Source organism: Rhinolophus ferrumequinum, chromosome 3, assembly GCF_004115265.2.
Source record: "Rhinolophus ferrumequinum isolate MPI-CBG mRhiFer1 chromosome 3, mRhiFer1_v1.p, whole genome shotgun sequence".
Lineage (NCBI taxonomy): Eukaryota > Metazoa > Chordata > Mammalia > Chiroptera > Rhinolophidae > Rhinolophus > Rhinolophus ferrumequinum.
The window spans coordinates 42,555,175-42,567,438 of NC_046286.1; the positions used below are offsets into that span (position 1 = coordinate 42,555,175).

At 34.8% G+C, this 12,264-nt stretch overlaps 1 protein-coding gene across 1 annotated transcript in view; it reads right to left on the reverse strand.

Annotated features, from left to right (window-relative positions):
- CEP162 (centrosomal protein 162) overlaps positions 1 to 12,264 on the reverse strand; it is a 72,885-nt gene that overhangs the window by 21,597 nt on the left and 39,024 nt on the right. The window contains exons 18-22 of the mRNA XM_033103468.1: positions 11,279 to 11,378; positions 6,209 to 6,335; positions 4,818 to 4,981; positions 3,969 to 4,073; positions 266 to 481 (exon numbers count right to left, since the gene is read on the reverse strand). Coding sequence (XP_032959359.1) covers positions 266 to 481; positions 3,969 to 4,073; positions 4,818 to 4,981; positions 6,209 to 6,335; positions 11,279 to 11,378 — 712 coding nt within the window. The remainder of the gene's footprint in view (positions 1 to 265; positions 482 to 3,968; positions 4,074 to 4,817; positions 4,982 to 6,208; positions 6,336 to 11,278; positions 11,379 to 12,264) is intronic.

Below are 12,264 nucleotides of genomic sequence, written 5' to 3' on the forward strand. Positions count from 1 at the left end.
TTACTTAATTTTCACTAATTCTGACGTCACTGAGAAGGGCTTATGTAAAGATTATCCTGTGCTTGATTATTCTATGTTTGAAATAAGAAGTTACTAAAGAAAGACAAAAAGATAGGATAAATCTAGGTTCCCTTTGCATCTGATACTCATGGTAAAGGTTTTGTGGGAAAGGATGGTTAGAGCTATTTGTTAAAATGAGATCTAAGAAGTCCCAGCCCCTACAGTCTATCTCTGAGCTCCATCTCCATGGCTACCCGGCACTTACTTTCATTTTCTGAAACTGCTGTTCCATGGTACGGAGGCTTTTCTTTGCTTCTTCATCTTTGCCCTCCAGATCAACTTCTAGTTTTTTTATCCTTCTTTCCATAAATTCCACTGTATTTCTATCCACTGTATCACCACCAGCTGCTGATGCAGCCAATATTAAAGCAGGTAAAGAATTAGGATATCTTCTCTTTAAAATTCCTTCCATTTCCTTAACCTATTAAAATATTTTTATATATATGTAAGGTCACAAATATGTTAAAATTAAGCAGTTTCATATAGATTATGCTGTATTAATTATATCTAGATTTCAAAGAGATGTTTATATCATATATAAGGACTGAATCGAATGTACAGAAGTCCGAATTAATTTCAAATTTTATATGCTTAGATTATATAATTTAAAAAACCCTACAGTATAATGTCTAAGTACTGGTTAATTTACAGAAATCCTCTTTTATTTGAAATAGATCTTGGTACAATTTCACTAGTTATAACCATTCTTTCTGAGGACAAAGCTCTTCCACCTCCCTTTTTCCCATAGACCCCCCTAGATAGATAGTGCGTGTACTACCTACTGACTGAAAAATTACTTACGTGCACAGTAATGTGCAAATTTATTGCAATGAACATACAGCTGCCTAAACACCTGCCCTGCCTGCAACAATCTCCACCCTATTTCAACCTCCCTCCAAACGTCACCCTCCAAATGATGTTTAATGTATTTTGAAATGACTTCTTTCAATGAGGAAAGAGGATTAGGTGACAAAGACTAATTTTCATTTAGTCTGTAAAACAATAACATATTATACATGGTCTTTCTGTAAGAAAGAACCGTATCAGGGTCCACAGAAATTAGAGCTTGATATTATGTATGCATATGTGTGAAAAGCTGCTTTGTAAAGGTATCATGGTTAAGATAGCTTTGAAAAACATAAATGAAAACATTGCGTTCCTTTGTCAAACAGTTTTCTAGCCTCTGAGAGGCAGTCTAGCGCAGTGGTTAGAACACATTTGGAGTTAGACTGTGGCACCAGCTTTATGACCTGTGTCAACTCCTCAATCAAAATCTCTTTTTCCTCATCCGTAAAATGGGGATGATAACAATTTCATGGTGTTGATACAATTAAGTGAGGATCAAATGACATTCATCTTGGTAGAGTGCTTAGCACAGTGCCCAGCAGATAGTGATCAGGTCTCAGAAACTACCTTTCCTAACACAAGATGGGTGGCTGGTACTCAAAATCCTGTTTATACTGAACACTGTTCATATTGGGTATTTAAGGGTCACATCACTTGCAAAGTTAATAGCAAACATTTCCATTCATAAAGACTGCTTGCACATTCACAGGTATACCATAAACTGGGATATATCCAGATACGAATATTAGTAACTTATGTCATCTGCAAAATTTTCAAAGCTTTGCTTCCTCTGGGTATTTAAAATCTAGTTATTTGAATTAGATGTACATAGAGGTATATACATATACACCACAGATAATTTTTAAAAATGGATTTAACATATTCCCAATTAATGCATTCATTTAAAATTTTAAGAAATACTTTCAATCTAATTTTGGTATCTTGAAACTTACATATTTTTTGGGGAAAATTAGATTTCATTTGTGTCTTCTTTAATTTTGATTTTTAATGTTATTCTTTGATACCAGTGTGGCTGTCATATAAATAAATGTGTGTGTGTTGTTTTTTTTTTTAATTCTCAATGGAAATCAAACTATGGAATATTCTATTAAATAACAGCATGAACAAATGCATATAATCTGAAATTTTCATAACATGCATCTAATTAGCCCCATTTTTACTTACGTGATATTTAGAAAAGGAGGTATTTTATTCTATAATTTATCTATTTCAGAATATGGCTCCAAAATGATTCTGAATATATTATGATTATATATTATATTCTGAATATACCTTGATTATAAAATATATATTAAATGATTAGGTCAGAAATGTTCGTGGGAATAGAATTAAATAGATCTGAAATGTTCATGCAGCAAACTACACAAAATACTGTTAATGAATAATATTCTAGAAAGATATAATCTAAGATGATAAACCAAAAAATTTCAATGAAAGTGTTCATAAAAGAAAGATTACTTTTATAAAGTGTTGTATTTATGGTCAATATTAATCACCACTTTACATCTTAATTTTGCTATTAAGCCTATTATTACTGTGTTTCCCCGAAAATAAGACCTCGCCGGACCATCAGCTCTAATGCGTCTTTTGGAGCAAAAATTAATGTAAGATCCGGTCATATTATATTATATTAGACCCAGTATTTATATTATATTATATTATATTATATTATATTATATTATATTATATTATACCCCATCTTATATAAGACCCAGTCTTATTTTAATATAATTATATTAAATATAATTATTTAATATAATTATAAATATAATAAATTACATTAAATATAATTATATTAAAATAAGACTGGGTCTTATATTAATTTTTGCTCCAAAAGACGCATTAGAGCTGATGGATGCATTAGAGCTAGGTCTTATTTTTGGGGAAACGTGGTATTCTCACACATCAGTTCTACATTATTTCTCTTAAAATCATCTGTTAAAGAAGTAGTGCCTTTGGTGTTTTTTTCTCTCACAATTCTGGATGGCTTCTTCTATGTTGACTAATCTAAATCTTAAGCACTGAAAAAACGCCAAGCAATCCTGGACTATAGTTACTTCAGAATATTTCTAGCTCTTCAAGTCCCCTTTGTAATCTCTTTTCCTGACCACTGAATTAAAATACCTTTTCATATAAAAACGGGTCCTGTAAAAGTAACAAAGTTATCTTTTTCCTTAGTTTTCCTTCTCATAAAACTGGGATAATATTCAGTCCAGTGATGACCTCACAGTTTTGGGTTTGTGATGGAATAATGGCTGTACATTTAAAGTGTCACAACTTGACTACAGAATCACGCTCCCTTATGAATAGGGCTGGAAATTCTTCTTTTGTTTTAGTATTCCATTATAAATACAATGCTACATTATAGAAAGTTTTAAAACAGCAAGAAAAAGTTAATATTCCATCCCACAAAAAAATTACTTCAAGGTAAAAATAGTTTTATCCTAATAAGTGTCATAACAGGATTTTTGAAAAGGGTCTCCCAGCCACCTTGACTATGAAATGAGTATCTATAAGCTTAAATACTCTAAGAGCTCAAAATTACGGCTAGCTCTTTGGAAGGCTGAATGTTGTTTCCAGGATGTTTTGCAATACTTCCCAATCATTACTAATGTATTTCCTACTCAAGGATCTCCTTTCCTGTACTCCTCTCTCACTTATCTTTCATCAGGAGAAGAAATACTAACTCTATACCCAGTTTCAAAATTCTGCTTCCTTCTTCCTAGATGTCTAATAGAGCTGTGATGCAAAATAACCTTTCATCAATAGGTCTACCATCTAATGAGACACATTAGTCTAAACATTTTTTATGCATTAAACATTTTAAGCTATAGATTATATAAAATGGTGGTATGTGCTACTTTTATTAATGTTACTTTAAATACAGAACATCAAGTATGTTTAAAGTAGGGGCAGTTCTATATTAAAATAAATGAATAAAGATAAGAATTTCCAGATTGACTATATTTTATAGGAACTCCTGAAAATACACATGCACTGTATATAAAATATCTTAATGAAAATTTACCCTGAACACGTACTTGTCGCTCTAGATCCTGAATTCTTTTGGCATCAGCTGCTCTATCTTTTAAGCGTATCTTCTGCTGAATAGATGGATTTCCAGATTCAGCTTTCAGTTTCTCAACCTATCGATAAGTAAAAACATGTTAAGAAGTATACGTAAAACCTACCAGAGAAACACCAGGAGGGAAGCATAATGGTAATTCATTCATTCGTTTATTAATTCCCGGATACGGCACCGTGCTGGCTATGGAGGGCAAACAAGCTGAGACTGGTCCCTGCTTTCAAAGCTTATGCTGTAGTGGAAGGAGACAGTTATAAGCTAATAAGTAAATCAGTAAGTAAATAAAATAACCTCAGATAGTGACAAGTGCTATGAAGAAAATAAAAGAGTGAAGGAATGGAAGAGAGAGTCAAAGGGGGAGGGACTGGCTTCTGCATTAGATAAGAAGGTCAGCGAAGGTTCGTCTGGGGAGTAGAAATTAGAGCTGAGCCTTGAATGAGGAGTGAGCCAAGGGAAGCAGCAAGGCCAGAGTAACGCAGGCCAAGGCAACAAGCAGAATGAACTTGGCATGTTCAAGAATCAGCGGGGAGGGTGTGGTGTGGCTGGAGGGGAGTGACTTGGGAGTGTGGAGAGCTGAGGTGGCGAGGGTTCAGAACACATGGGGGCCTGACAGGTCGTGAAAAGGAGCTTGGATTTATTCGCAGTTTAATCTAAAATAAACCACACATCTGAAAGCAAACCAAAACCAAAACCAAAACCAGGTATTTTAATTAATAGAGCTTAGTACTGATTCAAGCTAAGAAGAAATGCCTGCTGAAGAGAACAGAGTTCATCTACAGGAATACGTTCTAAAATCATCTATTACCTCAAGTTTGAGCTTCTCAATTTCTTCATTTGCTTCTTTAAGCCGAACTGCATCTTTATCCAGAAGTTCCTGATTTTCAGCATACCATTGTAATCTGTTTTGCAGACGACTGATTTCTTGTTTATGTGTTTCTTCTAAAATTTTTATCTCATATAATTTTTCACCTGTAAGATAAAGTAACTTAGTAACTTAATTGTAATTTTTCAAAATAAAGAAATAAAAGATTTTAAATGAAAAACAATGCCTATCTAACAAAAAGCATAAGAGGCACTGAAAACGTAAGAGGTAAAAAACAATTGATATATGCAAGGTAGTGTCTAGTTTAATTTATTAGGAGGGAAACAAGGTATGCTGCAATCCAGATGCTCAAACTCATAGCAAACCTTGCTATGTAGCAGTTTTGATACTTCAAATTGTTTTCCCACTGACTTTCATTACAAAAGTAAACTTGTTTCCATGGAAAAATAAATATTGGATTCAAGAGATAATAAAGAATTCCTAGAATTACAATAAAAGGTAACAATAGCAACCATAAGTAAGTGTTTACCAGCACGATTTTATTTAAATACAACAAGTTTATATGATGGGTACTAGTATTGTTATTCTATTTTACAGATGAGGAAAGTAAAAGTAATTTTCTTCCAAACAGGTAAGTGGATTTTTATTGTACATATCTTACATGGAAGATGGTAACATTACAGAGTGTCAGTCTTCACTTTGGGAAACAAGAACTCTGACCTACCTTCCAGGCCTGTGTTCTGCTGTCCTATGCTCCCGTCCATGGGCGGCGCACTCAGTAAAACGCGCGTGAAACACACTGGGCAGCCACCCTCTATTCCTTCACCTCTGAATCTCACCGTTTGTCAGGACTCAGCTCAAACACCACTCCTCCCTGAAACACTTACTTAGCACCCTGTCTCATGTGTATTTGTAATTTTTTTATATATTAAACTTTTCTGTATTCTTTTTCTCCTTTGTTTTCCCTGGTGGGAAATGTCATATTGATCCCTGTGTTTTCTACAGAGCGCCGTGTTATTTGTTCATTTGGCAAACACTTGAGAGTTACATTTCAGACCCAGATATAAAAAGACAGACCACATTCCCAGGAAGGTCAGAGTCTAGCTGGGATGACAGACATGTAAGCAACTAATATAAAATGCCATAAATACAAAATAATCCTTGATTTTCTTTGCTTTGATCTTGCAATTATTCCTGCTACAATTAATCGAATGGACATACCTATTAGTAACAAATGTTTAAAACAATGTTCCTAAAATTACAATACACTTAAAGGAACAGCATTTTGATTATACTATCCAATTGCTACTGTATTACTTAAATGCAAGATTAGAAGAGGTATAAATATAAACTATTTTAGCTCAATGTTTTACCTGTGGCATGAGCTATCTGTTCTTTGGCTTGATCTCTCTCTTTCTTCATTTTTTCCAAGTCTACTTCAAGGGCCTGTTTGTCTTGCTTCAGTCTTTTAATGTCTTCCAATAGACTGTTCTTTTCTTTCTTGATATTCATAGAAATAAAAAAAAACAAATTATTTCTAACCACAATAAATTGTGGTATAGTTTTTCTTTAACCCAGTCCATCATAAATACTGCTGCTAATTATTTTTCCTAAATTTTAGCTATGATTTCATTACTCCTCCAAATTAGCCTCCTGCTAATGGCTACTCATAGCCTACTAGAATCAGTTCTAATGCTCTAACTGAGCATAGCCTGGAAGACCTTCAAATTTACTGTTCTAACTTCTCCTGGATTATTGTAATAGCCTCCTAACTGGTCCGTCTCCCCCACCTTCAGCACCTACAGTCAGTCTATTCTCACAGTAGTCAGAGGAATTGTTTTAAAGAGTCAGTTAACATCATTCCTTTGTTTGAAACTTTCTGGTGACTCCCATCCTTCTCAAGGTAAACCCAAAGTCCTTACCATGACCTTCAGTGTCACATAATCAGCCTTGCCCGCGTCTCTGGCTGCATCTACTACAAATCTTTGCCCTCCCACTCCACTCCAGCCGCAGAGATCGCCTAGCTATTCTTTGAACACGCCCAGCATACTCTCCTACCCCAGCATGTTTGCACTTATTTCTCCTGCGCACAGCATTCTACCCCCAGGTAGCCAGGTGGCTTGTTCCTTCACTTCATCAGGATTTCTGCTCAAATAAAGCCCCAGGAAGATGTTTCTTGTTCACTTTCTGAAACAGCAACCTCCATCCTGGCCCCCAGGTATGTTGCTTTATTTTCTTCTCACAACACTCATCCCCACTTCACATATTATATATTTACTTGAAAGCAGGACTTTATTTTGCTAACCCTTCATAAATGCATAAAAAATGCTTGGCACATCAAAAATATGTTGAATGAATTCACAATATGCCCTATATTCCACACTACTCTCTCAGTGGCCTACATTTTGCAGCTTGGCAAAATCATACTTGTCCTTCAAAGCTTAGTACAAATGAGGCTATTCCTGATAATCCCCTCCTCTGTGCCCCCACAAACTCACTGTACCTCTAGTACAGCATTTGTTACTTTGTTTCATATAACATCGATTTGTGTACATGCCTCTTCTCTTTATAAGGCTGAAAGCTCTATGGGGATCAAAAATGATTTATTACCTGTATGTTTTTGAGACTAAGCACATGGGAGATAGTCAATAAATGTACTCGTACATTGAAATGAACTTGTAACTGCTGAAGAAACCCATGAACACATGGCAGTACACTTAGTATAATTAAGTTTCAAAATAATAATTCTTACAAATTATTTTTATACTGCCTTACAATTTAAAATCCAGTCTAGGAAAACAATCCATTCATAAATTACTGTATAATCTTGGTTACTAGCTGCATCACAGATTTAACTGCATCATTTTTTTGTTTTATCCTCTGTAGATGTCTTTTCAGGAGAGCACTGAGTGTGTGAATGCTCATGTATCTTTCTGCAAATACCTTTTGTTTAATTAGTTCAATCAATTTAGAAATGTTCTCTAGCAGTGTGTACTTCACAGAATTACAGAATTTTAGAATTCAAAGGAACTTGAAATATCTTGAGTTCAAACACGTAATCACTGCTTAAATGGACGTTCACTTTATTCTTGCATCTGCCCAGGGATGAAGACTTCCCACCTTTAAGAAAACCAGGATGTCCCACGTCAGTCCTGTGGGCACAAGGGTTTTGGCTGGCAAATACTTTCCCTCCCTTGTAAGTTACCGTGAAGACATTCAGAGCGAGTCTCTGCCTGGCTCTCTGACTTTATCTTCTACCTCTTGTCCTCACTCACCCACTTCTGCCTCAGAGGCCTCTGCTCCTGGAAAGCAGCAAGCTCATTCCTGATTCAGGGCTTGTGCTTTCCCCGTGGCTGGAAGAATTGATTTTTTCTGCACAGTTAGCTGCTGCTTCTCTTCAGCTCTCAACTTAAGACATCACTTGCTCAGAGGGCCACCGTGACCTCAGTACTGAATGCTGCCCGACCCCTGCCCTGCCCACCATTATCCTCTAAATTTTCTCCAAAGAAGTGACCACTGTGTGTAATTATGTCATTTGTTTACTTATTGCCAGCCTGCCCCCTCTAGAACGTACGTTCCCAGTGAGCAAGGTCCACACCTGTCTTGTTTACTTACTGTTTTTCCAATGCCAGGATGCGTGCCTGGCACCTGGCAGGTGCTTGATAAAGGCTGACCAAATGAATGCGGTGCTCGGCCTTGTCTCCTCCCCACGCGGGGTGAGGCACCAAAGGGCAAGGGCTCAGGACCTTTGCTTTTAGTATGTGTCCATCCATAGATTATAAAGAACCAACTCACACTTTAAGACTAAACTAAGTTGTGTTACTTTTTATGGTACAAATTAGACTGTACATAAGTATACTTGATAGGAATATTATATTGTAGATTTACCCTAGTATGAATAATTTTTGCTCTAAAATTATTTAAACTCAGAATAGCAAAGTGAATAAAGGTGTATTTACATTCCATCTTTTCAGTATTTGCACAAATAAACAAATCCCTAAATAATTTTTACTAATTTTTATCTTTAACACATCTTTTTAAAATTTCTTTTAAGGTTTTCTCTGCCTTTGGTAGTTCACCATGATGGGGTTAGATGTACATTTTTACTTATTTATCCTGAATAGCACTCACTGTGCTTCCTGAATTTGAGAAATCTCCTTCATCATTTCTAAAATATCCTCAGCCATTACCTTTCAAAAATATTTAAATATATATTATAGCATCTCATATTTCTGATATTTTCCATTTCTCTATTTTTGTCTCACTTTAAGTTCCTTAAATCTATCATTTAGTTTACTAATTTTTTTCTTAGTTGTATATGATCACCTATTTAACTTTTCTACTTATTTTTTAATTTCCAGAAATATATTTCCAGAGCTGTTTTTCTCTGAATTTGCCTAGTCTGTTTTCTTCTTTTCTCATACTTTCTCATTTCTTTTGTATATTTAATCATTCTAAGTCAATTTATTTTAAGTCTATTCATTAATTCTATTGGGGTTCTAATCTTGCTATTTATTAATTGTACCATGCCTGTTCACGGTGGAATGTTTCTCTGGGTTTTGTAACTGCATTGTGAGCATAATATCAGCATGATTTTATCTGTGCAGATACTTTGAGAATTGCATTAAGGGTGCATACCTCTCTAAGAGTTGTTTTGTATTTATTTCTTCTATACTCACTAAAGGTTGTTACTGACTCAGGACCACAATTTATGTTTTCATTTTTAAGTTAGAGCACGATCAACACTTGCAGGTAATGTCAATTCAAATACTAAAACACAAATAAAAACAGAAGGGATGACATTTATATTGAACAACCAACAAAAGCATGGTTACCAAGCAGATGAGACTTTTTTCCCCCTCCTTATCTGGAGATTAAGCCAGAAAAGCTTTCTCGATAGCTCAGCCCCTTATGAAGGTGGGTGGTTTTTTCCTAGTTCACTCTTTCACTGAAGAATATGGCCCTTTGACCTCCTTGTGCCTGGTCTCCACTTAGCTGTTAAAGCTCAAGTCCCATGGTTATGGAACTGACAGCCTAGGAGCAGACGTTTCCTGCTGTTTTTATCCCTGTTCATGTCTGACTCCTACAGATTTCCCTTGCTTTCTGGAGAACTTGGTTATGCATTTACAAGATGTTTATTATATTTAATTCCAGCATTTTCCAGTGAATTTTGTGGCAGTTCTAGTTTACTATTTGTGAGAAAAATATGTTCCAAACAGCATTTTTAAAAGGTCACTAATAACTGCCTTCAAATGAAGATAATGCTATGCTTGAAATCTTACCATGTTTTTCGAAGTCTTCATAAAATATGGCAATAGTAGTTTCTCTTTTAACTTGCTAATTTTGAGGCTTACTGATAAGGAGCAGTGTTCAATCACATATTCTTTCTTTCTACCTTTCCGCCTACCTATCTACCTATCTAATCATTCTGTACAAACATGCATCTGAAGAAAGTTCTCTAGTAGATTCATATTTGAAGCTGCATCTTATAGACTACAAAAACCTGTTAAAGATCACTTATTAAACGATGGTATGTTTAAATTTCTATGTAACCTAATTTTCTATAAAAAATTTCTAATTAAAAAGTGGTACATAATTGGAATTTTTCTAATTTACACAATCATTGAAATAGACTGGAATGGCTTTTTAGTTTAGTGCTATGGATCTTAATGGGAGGGAATGGGGAGATTTAACCGCCCTCCCACAGGGGAATGTTTGGAAATGTGGCAGTGGTTTTGACTGTTACCATGACTGGTGAGTGCTATGAGCACATGGTTCCTGGGGACAGAGATGATAAAAATCATGCAATACATGGAACTGTTCTGCTTAAAATAGAATTAACCTGCCCAAAATTCCCAATCATCTCCCATTGATAAATATTGCTCTAGAAAATTCTAGGGCACATTCTTTCTAATACAATAAATAAAAATAGAGAAAACTTAGGGAGCAGTTATTGCATTTTACCTTTGTGTTAGGCACGTCAAATACAAATATTTGTAGATGCAGTCTCTGGCCCCTAGAAGTGCACAGTCCACTTAGGAAAACAGGTAAAATGCCAACTAACTTTTTAAGGTGAACAATATCTTCAAATTATTTTCCTATTTTAGATGTACATTTTCAATGAGGAATTTGTTTGAAAAAAGGTATATATGCCTTGAATAAGGTTATGCCTCCAATATGGCTCCATGTGATAAGTGCCTGAAAAGACGTTGGATTACAAAGCAGATGTCATCTAAAACCAGTATTACACTGTTTCCGATATTTTAAAGTCAGGTGTATACTAAACACTACTCTTTGGTATTTTTTAATTTTTAAATGGTATGAAATTTATACATAGATCTTATTTATTCATAAATTACAAAAGCAGATTTTTTTTTACACATATAGGCATTTTTATAATAATCTTTACTATCACTAATAGTTAAAATCCTTATGCAACTTACCTGTGCCAACCGTAGTTCTGCTAACAGATCTGTAAAATTCTGGTTTCCAGTGGGCTCTTCAACTACTTGAGACAGGAAACGACTTTGCTGCATCTGTTCTCTGATTTATTTTGAAAATAAAAACATGTTTTTACAAGATACTCTTTTCAATACAAAATATTTTATTTTTAAAAATTAAAAACGCTATTGGATGTCGGAACTATGTGAATCACTGAAAATAAAAAGTTTATTTAATCTGAAGAATAAAATACCATTTAAATTAAAGTATACTTTAAGGGAAATGTTTATGTTTAAAGGAATTGAAGCCTTAAGATTATAATGATTTATTTGATATATAGTTAAATAATGTAACTATAAAAATAATTCCCCCCATTCTCAGAGGAAAAAAATAATGTCTTACGAAGATAGGCTACATTTTTCCTGTGGTACAGTGTAATCCTGGGTCACATTATTCTAGGTTCCTTTCTGAGAAACACAAATTGTCAATCATACACGTGGAAACTAACAAACAAAATCAAACACGGTCTACTATTTGTATCTTACAACCAATTTTTCTGTTTTTCCAGAAACATTATGTACCCTAATGTACTAAAGAAACCATTTATTTCATTGTGTAAGGCAGGGGTGTCCAAACTGCGGGCCGCGGGCCGCAGATCCATTTTTTATTGGCCCGCAGCAAATTCCAAAAATATATTTAGTTTACTTAAATAAACCAGGTGAGGCAATACGTACTTCACCTTGAGTGAGTGGCCCGGCTATTTGTGTATTGTACCGCATATGGCGCTTGGTGAAAAACGTTGAAAAAAGTTTGGACACCCTGGTGTAAGGCATTTAGAATTTCAGTTTTGGATCCTGGAATAGATTTTTCTCTTTTAAAAGCCAGGCAGTGTAAGATGTGATATTTTGAAAAATATATGGTATCTTTTTTTAAACATTATTACTAAAAGCATCATTACTAACATTAACATAAGCATCTCAGGCTTAAT